At 44.1% G+C, this 18,571-nt stretch overlaps 1 protein-coding gene across 5 annotated transcripts; it reads right to left on the bottom strand.

Moving 5' to 3' along the window:
- Positions 1–2,820: 2,820 nt before the first annotated feature.
- tecpr1b (tectonin beta-propeller repeat containing 1b) lies at positions 2,821–17,877 on the bottom strand. 5 transcript variants are annotated; one of them, XM_073493982.1, is made up of 26 exons: positions 17,798–17,877; positions 17,502–17,674; positions 15,422–15,654; positions 15,157–15,339; positions 14,924–15,046; positions 14,693–14,815; positions 13,554–13,728; positions 13,331–13,431; positions 13,145–13,246; positions 9,624–9,751; positions 8,928–9,523; positions 8,592–8,710; positions 8,334–8,489; positions 8,093–8,242; positions 7,265–7,422; positions 6,930–7,057; positions 6,367–6,460; positions 6,160–6,256; positions 6,007–6,086; positions 5,861–5,917; positions 5,611–5,785; positions 5,326–5,461; positions 5,072–5,164; positions 4,881–4,987; positions 4,623–4,742; positions 2,821–3,894 (listed from the first exon to the last, which is right to left on the bottom strand). In XM_073493982.1, exons 3-26 carry the CDS (start codon positions 15,644–15,646, stop codon positions 3,754–3,756), a joined length of 3,567 nt encoding a protein of 1,188 aa, XP_073350083.1. In that variant the 5' UTR covers positions 15,647–15,654; positions 17,502–17,674; positions 17,798–17,877; the 3' UTR covers positions 2,821–3,753. The 5 variants fall into 5 exon arrangements, with proteins under 5 accessions (XP_073350083.1, XP_073350079.1, XP_073350081.1 ...); XM_073493978.1 differs by having other exon boundaries at positions 8,928–9,526; XM_073493980.1 differs by having other exon boundaries at positions 8,928–9,526; positions 17,502–17,601; positions 17,798–17,861.
- Positions 17,878–18,571: the final 694 nt, after the last annotated feature.

An 18,571-nucleotide genomic window follows, 5' to 3' on the forward strand; every position in this document is an offset into this window, starting at 1 on the left:
ATTTTGTAATGCTTCATTTTTTTTGCTCTGAGGTTGTGCAGGAAGTTGCTGGGACGTCACTGGGGTTTTATCACAGTGCCTGTGATGCTGTTAAAAAAAAGAAAAAAAGTCTGCACTCCTCTGTTTATTATCACTACAAAATTTAAAATCATTGTGTAAAAAGTGGGAGATTTTATTTTTAAATGTCAGAATGGAGAAATGTGATGAGCTGTTTGTAAACAAATGTGCAATGAGTTTCATTAATCAGTTGAAATTTGAGTTCAATGGAAGACCTGGTGAACGTGGTGGCGTTTCTACGGTAATGTGCAGGGACTTAAAGCTTCACTACTAGAACAAAAAAAAAAACAGAAAACACTGCTGCTTTTATCAACGTCAGTGTCATGAACAGAGTCATGCCTTTGTTTTTTTTACTTTGTGTCAAACTTAATTAACCTGTTCAGATGGCATTTTCCTCCTTAAGGACCCATTGTCCAGTTGCAATTTTAAGCATTCATCATTTCATTAATGTATGATATCATTTTGCAGGCCGTGCATCGTCTCTGTGGCTGTAGAGGATTTGTTGGGGATGCGTTTCTGTACAAAGCATAATGCAAACAGTTGAGGAGCAACACATGCTCCCCCCTCTCCCCTTCCCCCCCAAAAGGTTTTCATGTACAGCTATAAAAACACCGTTCCTGCAAACTGTAAGTTATACAGTTACTGTATGGTTCTTTCTTTTTAAAGGTTTTGTCACAAATGACCTGACAAACTGCTTCACCTGTAGTAGATAATGTCCATCTCCACCGCCCCATACAGAAGGCACTGTACAGTAGATAATGTTAACCTCTGTTAAAAACCAGCAGCCTGTGCTTCAGTTAAACTTGAACATTTATTTAAGGAAATCTTGTTTTATTTGACTACAGTATACATTTGCTTAATCTTGCACATTTGAGAAATGTAACTTAATGTTGAACTGTACTGATGTATGTAAATGTTAATTTTTTTCTGTCTGTAAATGGGAAATGATGTAACTGAGTTCTAGGTATGAGGTTTCATTTTGTAACTTAAAGCTGAGTTGATCGGAGGAACATATCAGTCGTTGGCTAAAAGCAGTTAAATTAAGACACAAAAGCAGATGTGAAATCATTCTGTCCTTTAAACTTGTAGATTTTAAAAATATTTTTACTTCATATTTATCATGCTTAGTGTAATTGAATGAAATGTTTATAATTACACTGTTTAATATGAAAATAAATGCAAATGAACTTCTAATTTCTGTGTGGTTGCTGCACAATCTAGGTCTGGTGCCTTGCCAGTCGTCCTGCAGGGAAGGAATGACCCCTGGCCACAAAGACCGGGTCTCCAGCCAGAACTACTTTGGGAGGGATCATTTAGATGTAGCTGGCTCGTTATCGGTTTTGAAACTTAACCTCCTGGATAGGAGTTGGCTGTTGTGACAAGTCTTGGGCAGGTGAAGGGATACTCTGGCCTCAGGTGAGTCATCCCCCTTCTCTGTATCCCCTAGTAGCAGAGAGAGGGCAGAGGCAGAGGGGTCGTTTAGTTGAAAATCATAGTCTGGTCTGCATGACTCATTGATCTGTTATCTGACTGAGGTTTGTGAGAGTTAGAATCCAAGTCTCTGAAACATCAGTAGGCAAACTGAGCTGTGTATTGACAATCCATGGTGCTATATTTGCACCTTTATTCTCTCAGTCCCACCCTCCTATCAGTTTCATCTTGAGTCTATAATATTCTCTGAACTATATACTATAAATACTTAATGCTATGCTGCGTTGTATTCTGGGTCCAGACCTTTCGATCCGTCCAAACACCATCCTCGACAGTAGAGTCACCTTCATGATCAATGTGACAAGTAGCATCGTGTTGTCTCTGGAGAGCGAGAGGATCATAGAGACACACTTCTGCCTGTAGTATTCTTGAGTGTGCAGTGAAGGGATAAGTCTACGGTGCTGAAGTAACGGTTGGATTTGTAATAACACCTTTTTCTCTCAGTCTCATCAGTTTCATCACAGATCTATAATATTAAATAACTATACACCGATCAAACCTTGGGTGCTGGCATTCATGTGGATGCCACTTCACACGCACCACCCATCAAAAACACGGTTGTGGACGAAGTACAGCCCCTCATGGCAACGGCACTCCCCACCAGCAGGATAATGCGCCATAACACTGACAATAACCGCTTAGAATTGGTTTGAGGAGCACAACAAAGACCCCAAGGTGTCAACCAGGCCTCCAAATTCCCCAGATCCCAATCCCATTGAGCATCTGTGAGACGTGCTGGAACAAGTCCCATCTACAGAGGCCCCACCCCCTACTTACAGGACCCAAAGGATCCACAGGACACCCCCACAGGTCTTATGACCATGCCTTGACAAGTTAGAGTTGTTTTTGCTGCACAAGGGGAACCTGCACAATGTTAAGTAGGTGGTTTTAATGTTCTGGCTGATCGGTGTATACTAACAGTACTTAATGGTCTCGGAAGAGCAAGAGGATCATAGAGACACACAGCTGCCTGTAGTATTCCCAACTTTGCTGTGTATTGATAAATCCATGGCGCTGTCCGTGGTGCTGAAGTAGCAGATGGATTTGTATTTGATCAGTTTCGTTTTTGATTTACTATAACGTACTCTAAACTATGTATGATAAATACTATATGCATACATCCATCAAATAAAGGCGCCCTCCAAAAATATCACAATCCATTTATTAAAATAAAAACTTCAAACTCAAGTGAATTTCTGTCTGCTCTCAGTCCACAAACTGCAATCGACTTGATCTCCAAAGCGACTCAAATGATGTCAGAACATAAATGAATATTTTTAAACTTTTATTTCACATTTCAATGCCCTTGTCAGATGAATGTCGAGTCATTCAGACCTGCCGCACAGTTTCAACAGTCACGGTCGCATCGTGGTCATAGCAGTTATTTGTACGGATATAATACTAAGGGGAAGAACTTTCCTTATTGCAGGCGGATAGAGAGGTATCATCTGGTAGTGCGGACTGAATTTTCCATATTTTTCTCTGTGGTCACTTGTAGTTGAAAGAGCATTTTATTTTCTTGAAGTATGGAGAAGAGAAATCTTGAAAAAAGCCTCCAATGTTGTGGAGACTTGTAGCAACACGGGCAAGAAACACTCCATTGCAAACGTATAGTAGGCCAAAACATATGGAGACACAAAATTCAACAAATGCATAATAAATAAATAAATAACATGCAAATGTATGACAGGCAGAAACAAAAACAAACAAAACAAGATTCTAGAAACCATGACAACTTCGGCTACGGTGGGGCTGTGTTTACGTTAGTTACCCAAGCCCTTTACTGAAGACCCGCCCTCTTAGGTTTTCACAGGATATTTTAGATAAGAGAAAAAGCTATTGCTAGATCCCAAAACACCCAGTAGCCAAAGCCTAGAGCAAACACATGCACTCACTTTTAAATTTTGATCCCACAAGACATTAAGATCCATTCTACCTAAATGCTCTTGTGCTCTCTTCCTTCTCTGTCGTCACTGCATACCAACGTGATTTCCGCCTGGGAAACCATCCCCAGGGAATAACATTCATCCATCGATCAAGAGTCAAATCCACCAAAAATATACGGTATAAACTCAGTGGTACGATTGTGCATTCCCTTTACATGAAGGGATAAGGGCCTGTGGGAATGGTCCGAGGAGACAGATGTGGATCCAGGCACAAACAGGGCTGGGGGGCGGAGGAAGAGGAGGAGGAGATGGGAGGGTGCTACACACCCACAGCGTTCCCGTTGACCTGTGTCGGAGGTCGTAGGGGGAGTGGGCTGCGGGGGGGTCCGGCGGCGCCAGGATGAGGGGGGCGAGGAGCCTCTGCGGAGTTGCCTCTCACACTGATGTGCTCCCATCCTCCCTGGAGGTTACACAGAAGTCTTTCAATACTGCAAATCAAGGCTTTCAGGCACGGATGTTCTCATTTCTCTACTGACTTCCTTGCACACTGCTGAACTTTTGGTGTTTTTTGCCTCTTGTTTTTGGCTGGTTGTCTGGTGGTGGGTTATAACTATATAATTGTGAGCAAGGTTTTTAAAGGTGAAATTTGTAAGAACTGGCCAGAAAACTATATAAACCACAGGGGGCAGCATAATTCCAATATTTCTCTGACTAATGGGGAAAGTAGGTGTAAAAATATCTCCCTTTTTGACCTTTTTGTGAGTTTATTTTGTTATACTTGTATACTTATTAGACGAAGTAGCAAACTCACTGCTAGCTTGTTAGCATGCAAACTTCAGTGGAGATCTCTGCTACAAAATACATAGATATCTTTGACATCAACCCTTAATTAACTTGAGTTAATCTTTGATTGTTTTAAAACAAAAATTCTGGCCATATCATACAAACTGCCCCTTTTAAAGATTAAAGTTTTCAGTAGGAACCAATAAGCCTGGGGCTATTTCTTTATGATTATATTTGTTTAGGCTTAATTTAAATAAACTGAATGTAAATATTTAAAGCAAATATATTTCAAAATGCAGACATAAACAGTAATACAGAGTAGAAAGGCAACAGTATGTGATTTTGTTGTATTTTTCATTCCATGTTTTTAATGCAACCTGAATAAGAAGTGGTATGTACACTCACCCCTATGCCGTAGTCCCAGGACTGGCCCTTAGGTTGCATGGGTCCCACTCCCAGCCTGTGGCAGACAGCTCCAGGAGTCTCAGCAGGGAAGCCTGGAACTCCGTCTGCTATGATCCACACCTGAAGAGAACAACAGCACCGAGCAATCATGTTCACAGTTGGATCCAACAATCACTCCCGCCACACGCTGATAAAACTTGTCTCTGGTGGCTAAATCACCGTCCTCAAAGCCCAGATGGAGGCTGTAGAAACACTGACCTGGTCCAGCGGCCCCACAGAAACCTTGGTGGCGTTGTTAGAGATGAGCTCCCAGGCGGAGCCCTGTGGGTAGCTGGGTGTGAGGCCCTGTCTGTACCACAAGTTACCTTCATGAACACAAAAAGGTTTGGATTTGAAATAATTATCTTCATGAGTCCTTGGTTTCAATAAAAGATAAGTCTGCTACTCACCGTTTTCATCCACAGCAAAGACGGAGGTCCGGCCAACAGACAGCTGTCTGAGAGTCTGTCGAGGGGGAGACGGGATGTGGTACCAGCATTCCCCTGCAGAGGGACAAGACCGCTGATAGTCTGGCTCTAATTGGTCTCTAACTTCCTGGTGCATGTACTCAAACAACAAAACCTTCATTGGCCCTTGATAGGAATTTGAGCATTTAGACTTTTTATCTCGCAGATTCATTGCGAGTTTCACATCTTCAGCTGACCTGCAGGGTTCTGCGGGGAAACAGATCCTCGGTAGAACACAGCTCCATCCTTGGCGATGGCCCACACCTGGTTGGCTCCACCGATAGAGATGGACTTGAAGGGCTGGTCTGTGCCCACGTGTAGCCACGAGCTGCCCTGTGAAAGAAGAACGTTTGGAGCGAATTACAATCAAATTATTGTTATTGTGATGTAAAAATCTAACATCTAGGAATATTCAGTAGATCTGAAAATCACTGTATGTCTCTCTCGGTTACGATCTAAAAGGAAGTAAGTTGTTTTCTCACCGCAGGGTTTTGGGGGCTGACTCCCAGACGACACAGGACGTCTCCCTTGTCGCTGAGGGCCCAGACAGGCACCTGCTCCATCCTGCTCTGGGCCAGGCATGGCATCAGAGAGATGTCAGTCAAAGGGATGGGTGGGACCTGCTGCCATGGACCTCTCAGTGAGATCTTACACTTCCTGTACGCAGGATATGTGATTAATTTAATGCTGAAGAAACCACAGAAATGTGTAACAGAGTGTGTTTTTAATTACCTCGTCCATCTTTTGCGCCTGACAAAGTCTTTCATGGTTTTGTGGCCGTGAAACGTCCTGTAGAGATGGAGAGAGATGAGTCAGATTAATTCACAGATGTCCTTTGTGCATATTAGATTTTTTTAAAAGAAATAATATATACGTACACGGGGAAGTCTGCTGCATACTGCCAGCCTTCTTTGTCCGTCCCTCCAGGGACGTTGTAGTCCACAGCCCACTCGGACACCTGAAACACAGTTAGGATTAGCTGCTGGTGAAACGAGACAAGAACTGAGTGTGTTCGACTCGAGCCCACCTACCCAGGACCACTGAGGGGAGGGCGGGTGTGTGTTGCCTTTGGTGCACTCCTTCAGTCCGCTCTCGTCACTCCACATAGGGCGGTCTGTAGGAAGTCCTCTGGAGCAAAAGTGTTGCATGTTTTAGGAGCAGTCAAACAGCACGGACACAAAAATCAAGATAAGCTGCAAAGACTTTATCAAACTTTGTAAAAGATGAAATGTTCCTACTTGTCTGTATATCCCGTCATGGGGTTCCACCTTTGATTCTCATACACATGAACGCTCCTGACATCAGTCTGCTGGTGCATCTGAACTGCATCCTCTGCAGGAAACACGAATACAGACACAGATGTAATGCTAGTAAAGAAATATACATTTGTGTGCATACATGTGTCTACAGCTGCAACAGATCGTAAAGTCTTAAACCATGCTAAGCACTTGCACACAGACTACAAGCTGTCAGCAAGAAGATTGACTGATTTATCGATTCTCTCTTCTGCAAGGTAATATTTAACATTGACATCAATTTGACATTTGAATGGTCATTGTTGTATTATAGATTATGGAATAAGCATTAAGCATATGAATACAAATAAGGATAAATTCATGAAGTCAGAGGAAAATGGTCGCCTGGCCTAAAAAGGCTATCTTAAACTCTTCTTTCCAGACGTTTAGTTTTCAACGTTTCAACACTTGTAATAAATACGTGACAAACTGGGAAGAAAGGAAATTTAAAAGGACATGAAGTGGGAAACATAAGGGTTGATATATGTCCACAGGGGCATGTTTACCCGACGTGGGCTGGGGCCCATAGCGCCCACTGTAGACCCAGGCGGTGCCGTCCCACCCGATGCCCCACACCAGCCCCAGACTGTTAGACTCTACACAGCGCAGGTGACCCGGGACCTGCCGCCAGAACCTGCAGCACCACACAGCGGAAGCACCCAGCGTTAGCCACGTTATCATCACCACACAGAGACACACCGTCACCATGCAGAGCAGCACGTTAGCAACATATTAACTGACAGGAAGCAGAATTAATGTGGCAGATGGGAAACCAGGTGAAGAGAAAGAGAAGAATAAAAACAAATAAAACAGGCCGACTGCTGTTTGGTATCAGTCTCACATGAGGTCACAGGCCGGTGTGTGCGCAGTCGCCTCCAAGGAAAAGGACGGCTCGTGGACCATGACGTCTCCCTTTGAGGTTGTGGACCACAGGGCGTGTCTGGACGGGGGACCTGTGATCCCTCGACACTCGCAGCAACAGTCAGACAACAGGGACAGCTACAGACACAGGACACACCCAGAAACAGCAGGGATGTGATCAGCAGTGAGCTCCAGCTAGTACATGTGATGTAAAAGATGGAAATGGAAACTAAAACAAGCCAGCAGATCAGTGCATCTACAACATGGTGTCAAATTAGCAACCCAAAACAAAGATAAGTAAAATAATTTTCAAAATAAAGTTCAGTCTGTTCGTCTGGGGGAGATGAATTACTACTTTAATATAATATTTTTCAGAACAATATGACGAAACGATTCCTACTCCAGAATCTTACAATTAAAGATATTCTACCTTCAAATACTAGATGAAAACTGTCTCCAGACAGAAGATTATTCTGTTAGATGAAATATTCATATGCATTCAGATGCATATTCATATGTTGTCTTTTTTTAGTTTATCTACTTTTTTGTTTTTTTTGTTTTTTGTGAGTGTATGTAGAGCGGCTAAGTCCCACCCCTTCCACTACTAGCTAGTGGTGGAACTAGCTAATATGCGAGATCAGCTCTACAAGGTTTCAGTTATGGGCTCCGGTGGCACAATTCAACTGTGTGACTTCACTTCTGTCATCATAATGTCCCGTGTTATGTGTATTCTTTTGCTGTATCAACTAAAAAAAATACAAATAATAATAAAAAAACTACAAATGTATTTTCTGTGTTTCTTTGTTACCCATTCATTCATGTCCCTTTCGGTTTGAGCTGCCAACACCAGAGGCCACCTCTGTTTGATCCTCTGAGCTGTGTACACGGCAAAGGCATAGTGGCCGTCCCTGAGCACTGGAACCAGCGCCGTCACTTCATTTATAAACACATGGAGGTACTGAAAAATAAATAAAATACGTGAGGAAATCTTACTCATCGTGCTGTTTGTAAGAATTTTAACCTGAGCATAACATGACAGCGAAACCCACCTTCTTCTCATCATACTGTGTGTAGTAGACGAAGAATATGCTGTCCTTCCTGCCGTCAGACTTGGTGGACTGCTCGAGAGCGACGCCCACATCCACCCAGCGCTGAGGCTTCCAGTCTCTCCACCAGCGCAGCGCACCTTTACGCACCCACACCGACTGGAGGATGGACCACATGCATGCACAAACATGTAACAAAATGACCAGAGTGGAGATGCAGTCCGATCGATGATTATTAAAGAGAAGTAAAAGGAGTCTTACGTTGCTTCTCTCCAGAGGTTTCTTGCTGATCTCCTCTCTGTGTTCCTGCTGCTGCTGCTGCTGTTCGCTCCAGGCTGCTGACTGCACTGGAGTCAGAGACAGGGAGCTGGTGAGAGGACCTGACAGAGAGACGTACAAACGAGACATTTAGACGGACAACCATAGAGATGACACGTAAAGTATATCTCTATACATGTATAGCCACAAAGACACACGGTGTACAACGTTCAACACAGATATACACATATAAACTGATAGTCAACTAAAATTGACGTTTGTGTTTTGGACTTTTGCACATTGATAATTAAATATATATAAATCTGAAGATCCATATACCTGTAGGACTAAGCCAGCTGATCTGTGAACTGGCATCCACGTCGCAGCCTCCACCAGAGATCCAGGTCCACACCGGCCCGTCCTCCTCTCCAACGCCCTGAGAGGTCTCCAGAGAGTAAGTTGCAGCGGTGCTTCCATCGCCCAGTGAGAGCCCCGCTGCCTGGGCACTCCGAGCAGCTTCTGCCCCCTCCAGGTCCACGTTCATCCAGGGGACATCATGTCCTTCAGTCACAGGCGTCGGGAGTACGGGGGCCGGGGACGGCTCCTCGCATTCTTCCTGCGGTGCCTCTGTGATGGACGGCTGGGTGGTGGACGTTTTGTCGCGGTCTGACACCAGGCTGTTGATAAAGCTGTCGCTGGCAGGGATGAAGGGTTTGGGGGCGTCCTGTTGGGAGGCTGAAGATGCGTCCTCTGTTTTCAGGGGAGGTGAGGGTGAGTCGGCTCCCCCTAAAGGGACCACAGAGGGCGCTGCTGCCTCTAGGACTGGGGTGTCATTGGTGCTGTTTTGTGGGTCAGGAGGACCTAACTCGGAGTCTGAGTCGGTGCAGCTCAGAACTGAAGCCTCGGTCAGCTGGCCACTGAGCTCACACGCTTTCCTACTAATCAACAAAACACATAATGAAAGAAAAAACTGATATAAACAAGTTGGTGTCATTACAAGAATAAGGAGGATTTAACTTGATTACTCATACAGACCTGGGTGGAATAACCTTTTTACTTTTGCCCCACTGGGCAGAAACAGGGATCCAGCCATTTCCGCTTGGTTCTGACGGGGTCACACCCATTCTGAAATACAGGCCGCGGTCCTCACCCACTGCCCACACCTGACAGATAAAGAGAAGAAAACAATGTACGACAACAAAGGTGAAAACCAATGATCACAGACACACACATACCTGCTGTAACATGCCATCTTACTCGCCGTTAAAGGGGCACTATGTAGTTTATGGAGAAGAAATTCAAACTCTTTAATGTTTTACTATTAATGAGGTAATAATACAAACTCCAGAATATTTATTTTCTTCCATAAGTGAATAAACAAGCTGTTCTCAGAGGAAAATAAGGTCCCCAGAACACTGTTTGAAGCTAGAAAGGTGGCAGGGTCCGCCAAATATAAACAGTATGAAAGTAGTAAGTAGTAGTAGTGGTAAATATTAAATTAGATTAAAACTTTGCAAAGAAAAAATAATAACAGTAAACAAAACAGCCGTGCCTGAATGTAGGTTGTGCAAAATGAAACCGGTTGAAACCAAAAAATGGGTCCATACGAAACTTATTCAAGTAAAATTGACAAAAAAAAGATGAAACAAGAGTCTGTCCAAAACTTGTTCATGTAAATTGGCATTAAAGCGTTCAAGTGCAAAAAAGCTGTCTCTGTGAAAAGAGATGTGCGGTTGAATGTTAAAGATGCTTTAGGTAATCAAGCCTCAGTCTGCCTGTCTGTTTGTTTCCCCCTGCCATAACTAACAGTTGTTGTACAATCTAACGGCCAGGGGGACGAAAGACTTTGTCAGTGGAGCAGGACTGGGACAACAGTCTTCCGTTGACATGCTCCTCTGCTTGGTGAAGGTGCTGTGCAGAGGGTGGTGGGCGTGGTCCAGGATGGCACACCACAGTGTAGAAAAGGACACTGGCCACCACAGACTGGAAAAACATCTGTTACAGTTTTTTTTTTCAGAAGTACAGACGGATCTACCCCTTCTTGTGCAGAATATCGATGGTTGCTGACCAATCCAGCCCCAGATAATTGTACGTCTGGACCACCTCCACATCGACCCCCTCGATGGACACAGGATGCACCGCCATCCCCTCGGTCTTGTAGGTGTTCAGCTGCAGGTGGTTTGACCTGCACCCCCCTGCATCCACCCTCATCTCTGTCAACTAGTCTGTCAGTAGGAGGGGGTGGATTGTGTAAAAGGTGCTGGAAAAATCACCACGCCGCTCCCCTTGTCCAGGTGAGAGTGAGCCCTGTGTAGCAGACAGAGGACGGCATCCTCCCCACACACCTTCGCCTGGTATGCGAACTGCAGTGGATCCTGCGCGTGGTGGACCTGGGGTCTGAGGAGATGAAGCAACAGCCGTTCAATGACTGTCTTCATGACGTGTGATGTCAGTGCAACTGGCCTGAAGCCACCTGGCTCACTGGGGTGTTTCTTCTTGGGAACAGGGACGAGACATGAGGTCTTCCAGAGCCAGCCAGCCACCCTCCCCAGCCTCAGGCTCAGGTCGAACACATGCTGAAGTTGCTCCCCCAGTTCGGCAGAGCAGAATTTAGTTCAGAAGTTTGCATAGGCAAAAAAAGCGGAGACATGGTTGTTGGTGCCCGCTCAGGCCTGTGAGAGCTGACCAATCAGAGCAGACTGGGCTTTTCAAAGAGGAGGGCCTTAAAGCTACAGTGACTACGACGGAGCGTTCAGACAGAGGGTGAACAGAGGTGCTGCAGCACGGGATAGTATGAGGAGCGTGATGTGGTTTTCGAACCTTAACACATGTTAACATTTTCTAGTAGACACCCAAAATAAAAGCATGAACCTGGAAATTGACATAATATATGACCTCTTAATAAATTCAGTTAATAATCACAGGAAGGAAATTCCGTAACAATATAAACAGACTAACAGGATTAATGTGGCAGAATCCTAACAAATGTCAAACAAAATAAAACGTGTATTCACTCTTCAATGGCGTATTAGAGGCAGTAGGCGACTGTTACTTTATAAGGCCATATACTGTAACACTGGCGCCCGTCACCTCACACAAGCCATATCCATAATTACAGCCCTGAAATATGAAATATGGGATATGATGACGACGCCTTGGCCAGCTTCTAATTAGGGAGTCTCCCATATGTCAGGCCAGTGGGGATATAGTCTTGGGATATATAAGGCTGGGCCTGAGGTGCTACTGCCGAGACATTGGCTGGAACGGCAGGCTGTGCTCGTGTTACAGGGCACCAGTGGGGCTAAGAGGTAGAAGAACTGTGGGGGAGCAGGTGGGAGGTGAGAGACAGAAGGGGAGGAGGTGTGAGATGTGGGTTTGCAGTGCTAGCAAAGTCCTCAGCAGTGAGATACAGAGCGAAGACTCCCTGCCCCTGACCCCAGGCCTGATCTGGCTCGTCTTGAAACCAGATCCAGAGGCCAGGGTAGAGTGAATCGGTCAGAGGGGAAGCAGCTTGAGAGCAGAGGCTCGCTGTGGTGGAAGCAGGCTATAGTATGGATTCAAAAAGACTGGAGTGGGAAGATTTAAATTATATATTTTATATGTTCATTGTATCTAAAAGTAGACATACTAGAGTGTAGCAATACTTTGTTACAAGTCCTGAATTCAAAATGTTACTTAAGTTAAGTCAATGTATAGCTGATGACTTAGATTATCAGTAAATATTTCTCTTACTCTTACGATTAAAGACATTGATCTGAAGATCAATTATGAAGCTCTTCTATAGATAGATTTCAAATAAATAATACATTTATCAAATTATTGTCAACCTGAATCCCAACCCTTTCCAGTTCAAGCACCAGCCATTCTGAGTACAGATACGGATACAGATAACGGTGTACTCAGTCATCCCTATAAAGAAGTAACTATAAACTATAGCTGTCATGTAAATGTATTGAAGAAAAAAGTGCAACATTTAGTGGAGTGGAGGTAGAAAGTAATATGAAATGGAAATACTCTTACTTAAAGAAGTATGTCACTGCTAGGAGCATGGCCCTTTCAACTTTTCAAACAGTCTATGCAGAAGAAAGACTCAAATTTTCCTGACATTGGTGCTACATGACCAGAGAAAACAGAGAAATGAGGGCTGTGGTATTCCCTTTGGCTCAAAAGGTAGAAAAACTACAGCAACCAGAATGCATTGCACCGCTCAGGACCAATAAACACTCCTGCTGATGGGTGACGTACTGCGAGTTGGGCGGATTTGCCCAGCTGCACACAAGACCAAGATTGTAATGATACAAAGCTGGCTGTAAATATCCAGACTTCCTGTTTAGGTACAGCTCCTAAATAACAGGATCAGGGTTTACTTTGCATCAGTAGTAATAGACACGTTATTGAAATTACATTATATACACAAAAGTGCTATTTGCCACATAAATAGAATTAAACTATGCAGCTGACTTTTGCTGTCCTCTGAATTAAACCTTTAAAGGAAGAAGCAATAAAATGTGATCAGGCAGAGGCTCTCATCACACTGTGAACAGAAATCTGTTAACCTGGTCATTGAGTCCAACATCCACCATCATCATCTCCCCTCCGATGCTGATCCAGCCGGAGCCACAGGGGTTGTGGGAGTTCACGCCACGCCTGAACCACACCTTGAAACACATAAACATACAGTCACAGATATGTTAGGGCAGCAGCTAATCAGAGGTTAACACATGTGAGGAGCTGAGGTTCACCTTGTAGTCTTTAGTGACCAGCCAGACCACACTGACTCCCACTGATACATGAAGAGCTTCAACCTCCTTCACTGGTGACTCCACCTCCACCCACGATATGCCTGAAGGAAAGAGAAAATGCTGTTTGGTCAAGATATCCCTATTACTGTGATAAAATAAACAGAATGAAAAGAAAATAAACAATAACTTTTGGGGGTAAATGTGATCTACAATAAATTCCAACCAGTCGGGCTGTCCAGGCTGAGGCCAGTGCGGACCAGCAGGTTCCCGTCCCAGAGTAAAGCCCACAGCAGGTCTCCGGGGCCGGCCGATAACTGAGCCACCTCCTTGGGCACTTCTACCTCCTCCCAGGTAGTGCCCTCTGGGACCCGGGGGTGGATGCCCTCCCTGAACCACACCTGCAAGGTAAAGATGAAGTCATGAGACTGGACTGGCTGGGATGAAATAATACATCTTCAATACTATATATTGAATGTATATAAATCATTAAACCTTGTTATTCCAAATATAATTTCAGCTGTGTTCAAAAAGACTTGGATGCATCAAGTCGAATGGGAATTAAATCCCTCAAGAAGTAATTACCTGAGGTCATGCTGCCCTCTAGTGGCCAAAAAAGTGAAGTGGACTTACAGCAGGACAGCAGACTGTTGCTCCAGTATCTGACTGAACCACATTTGCAGCATTTCATCTAATAAAATTCAAATCTTTGCTTTACATTAGCGTGCTTGCCTGAGAAATATATTGGGCTGTATAACAGGTTAATGTGTGTAGAGGTGGTCAAGCACCTTATTTGTTTAATTAGTTTTAAGGAAATCACCATATGTTTAAAGGGACTGTTCGCCCAAAAATCAAAAATACTATTAATTGCCAAGTTTTGGAGACGTCTGCCTTCTCTTGAATATAATGGAACTAGATGTCACTCAGCTTGTGGGGCTCAAAGAAAATCCACAGAGCTTGTTGTGAGCTGTTTCATGTAGGAGCTATTTTCTTTCCGTATCACCGCACAGAAGGAAGCGAGCATCTACTTTTGGATGATAGGTTTGTTCTCGTGACTGTGTGGGATGTAAACATTATTAGCGTCCTCCTCGGCCGAGCTGTATCGTTAGCTAGCTTAGTTACCTCACCCCTCATCCATGAGTAGATGCATGCTTCCTTCTGTGTGGTGATAACGGAAAGAAAATAGTTCTTGCGTTAAGCAAACCAAGTTTGAGTGCCATCTGGTTTCATCATATTCGAGAGGAGGCAGACGTCTCCAACCAAAACAATCTAGATGGATAAATGACACTACAGGTAAGAGGGATGATATCTATGTTTGATATTCTGGTGAACTGTGGCGGAAAATGACTTTGTCACATGACTCACCTGTCCTTGTTGTGACACGCCCCAGAGGTAGGGATACCTCCCAGACTGGTCACTCATCTCCCACCCACCACAGCTGATGTCACAGAGCGGAAGCGGCGGCTTCCTGGGATTGTCCAGAGGGATCTGCAGAGAGACAGAGACTTTGACTTGAATCTTCACTCTGACCTGAACTCAACTTCTCCACACTGACAGAAATGAGAGATGTAGATTAAAAACAGAGAGTGTACAAACCCTGGCCCAGGTGCCTTGTGCTATATATCTCCTGTAGCGGATCCACCGCCGCCGACGAACACAAGAGTTCCACTTCTTGTCTGGGGAGAAGTTGGCTGGGAAATCGACCGCATACTCCCAGCCCTAAACAATATGAGAAGACATCATAAAGACATCGTCATAAAAATTAGAAAGCGAGAAAAAAAAGCATAGAAATAAATGAAAGGACTGCGTGTTTGTGTTTTGTTTCTTACCCCGGTCTGGCTGGGTTCTCCTCCACAGCTCTGATCCACATACCAGTCCCCCTCCCACTCCCAGCTGTGGGAGGGCAGCTCAAAGCTGTGGAGCGGTTGCGGATTCATCCCGGTCACGTCGCTCCACGGCCAGCGGTCGGTGGGCAGCAGTGTGTCAGTGAAGCTGTCCACTGGGTTCCACCTCTGAAAACACACACATATACAGAGCGCTTGAGCACTGACGACATACAGCGTCTACATCACGAGTGCATGGACTTGGGCCGACCTGGTTCTCGTAGGTCTCCTCCCTGTAGCGGATGGAGGTCTCGCTGGGCATCATGTTGAGGTAAACACGGTGGTCGCAGCCGATGCCCCAGCAGCGGCCCTTTCCCGCAGTGACGCGCTTCAGCTCCAGCAGCATGTCGTCTGCACGCTCCCACCGCTGGCCAGCTGTGGACAGGCTGTACACCCGGCCGTACACATCCACGGCCCACAGCAGCGTGATGGGCATGATGGCCCCTGAGCAGAGACAGATACAGCGCTCAACTTTCCAGGCCGTCGGGTTTTTACTTTATGACTGTGTGCTTCAGCTTTATTGATATCCTGAAGAGTTATGACCATGGGCAAAGGCTACATTTGCATTTAGATTCATTCTTTAACATTTATTCTCCGTCTCTGGTAGCTTGGATCACTGTAATAAGAAATAAGACTTGAGGCATATGAGAAATATGTCATATGTCATATTATATATACTTTGTTGTATTTTATTGTTTTATTATGAATATTTATTGGGGGCTTTTTTCAGATTATTTTCATTCATTTAATTACATTAATTATCTAATTAGGGCTGCATAATTAACCAAAATTGCAAAATGGCCTACAGCAACATCCAAATCACAGAAGCTGAATTTTTATTTTTGATAAACATATAACGTGCTGTAGTGCTAGATGAAAAGAAAGCATGACAGACCTCCACAAATGTCACATAATGGTGACAGAGCAAACCATTTGCACGGCTTTGGATCAACAGGGTTGACAGAATCAGAACAAAAAACTCCCGCACACTGTCCACAATAAGAAAAAAATAGTCAAAACATTTCTGCACAAACACCTACATAGTTGTTATAATCTTGTCTAATCCATGACTTTACTGCTCCAGGTGTGATGCATAGTATCTTGAGTGATGTCAGTCTGTATTTGTTTTAAAAACAATTGATTTAAATCAATACAACAGAGCCAGAGATAACACCTTATTTCTTCCACGCATTCTTCTTCCTTTTAAAAACCTGGAGCCTACATTACCCACAATGCACTTTAGCCACTAAGTGACATTACTGAAGGCAATTTATCAGATGACATGCAGGTTCCTCTGGAGAAACAAAAAAGCTTTATACAATTTTTTTCACATATGCAGGCATGACCCTTATATTGTACGCAGCAAAGGAATCCTGCATGCCTCTCCTGCTCTGGTAAAAATAGAAAAAAGAAGAAAAAAAAGAAAATAGGCCCACCCAGGTGCATCATGGTCCTACACCTATCCTTCTACCTAGATAACCTAGGGTGCCCACAGTGTTACCCAAATTAACAACAACAACAACACATGTTAACTAGACATAACAAACATGCTAAACAATTATTAAACTAAACAAATAACTAGCAAAAAAACCTGCTATCAAACTCTAATCTAACTAAAGCAAACATCTCGATTAATCAAACAAAAAATAGTAACTTAAAACTTACAACATACATATAGCTCCAACACTCTCTAAGACCTGTAAACACACTTTAATGTGAACAATTGGAGGGAAAAAAATGGAATTACCCTTTAATTTTTATTTATGGTAACTCTTGAATTCTTACTTTATCCTCAGGCTTCTAACTTTATTCATAAACATTCCCTTCTTGGATTTTTTGTTTCCTCAAGTGACCATTACAGCGTGGCCATGATGTTTTACTTTGAAATTTCTGACCGGAAGTCTCGCTTTTCTTCTCACCACGTAGCTTGACACTTGCTTTATCGACTGATACTAATCCGCTACGATATTGACTGTCACTGTGCCACACACACAGGCCTTCACCCTGTCTTCTTTAAACAAATGTACGGTAACGTGACACATTCAGCCGCTTGAACTTTATTCTCCAAAATCAAATGGACGGAAATGATGCGTTTAAAGACACAGAAATCACCTGGAGCAAATAAAGCCCATCGCATTACATAGTTTGTGACAGAATGCAGCTTCACAGACTAAAACTTCATGTCTCCTATATGTTGCAGTGGAGCTCTCCACACACACACACACACACACACACACACACACACTCAGAGGCCTGCAGTAAATCCAGGATGAAAAACAACAGCAGCCTACCTGAATATTGCTATCCGATCCGCGGTTGTCAAGGGAATATCAACAGACGTGTCATGACATCAGGTGCAACAGCCGATACCTGCCGTCTCCGAGGCCCACGCTAGGACACATTCAAGATGTTTGGATCCACGTTAGATGACAGCAGGAGGAGGAGGAGGAGTGAGAAACACGCTCTGCATCGTAATAACACAGACAGCTGATATGGATGCCGCAAAGTCGGCTATAATCTGTTTACGGGTCCGGGCTGCAGGCAGCGGCCACACACACTCTCACACACACACATGGCTGTTACTTACACATGAGGCTGTGTCAGGAACGACACCTCCGCTGTGGAGAGGTGGACTCATTCGTGGTGTTTTAATTCACATAGTGGAAGCAGAGGAATGCTCTGTGCAGCTCCCGACTCCACAACAGGAAATGGATGAAGTGGCGCTCCCATTGGCTGGAGCTCTGGGACCTCGCTCTCCCATTGGTCGAACACAGGAGCCCCTCTGGTGCGCGTTCTTTTTTTTTTCTTTCTTTCCGACGCCTCGGCTGATTGACGCGCATATTTCAATAATTCATTCAGCGCCAAATGAATTATTGAAGCGTAAGGTTTGGTTTTACGTGTTTGGATACAGTATATTTAATGCAGAGAGAAGCTGGGAGGATAGAAACAGTGGAGTGGTGCGGAAAAAACTTTTATTCATGGCCAACTTCCCTCAGTAACGTTTATGTTGGGTGGGGAAATGATATTATGCTGCCTCTCAGGATGAACCTCTGTCTTGTCCAGGGTTCGGCAAATTGAACAGAGGTGGCTGTAAAACAGGAAGTTAGACATGATCCACCTGAGCTGCAGGTTTTTATTGCAGCACATCGGTGACCTCATCTTGTATAAGTGTTAATCAGGAGGCAGGAGTTGGTATAAGTAGCAGCAACAGCTATGTTAAACAAGTAGTATCTAATTGTATAACATAGCTGAGTATGTGAGTACAAGTAGTAACTAATTAAAGGGGCGCTATGTAGTTTTGGACAAGAAATTCAAGCTTAGAATTGTAATATATACAATATGAGGTAATAATACAAACTCT

The sequence above is a fragment of the Pagrus major genome, chromosome 23 (assembly GCF_040436345.1).
Source record: "Pagrus major chromosome 23, Pma_NU_1.0".
Taxonomy (NCBI): domain Eukaryota; kingdom Metazoa; phylum Chordata; class Actinopteri; order Spariformes; family Sparidae; genus Pagrus; species Pagrus major.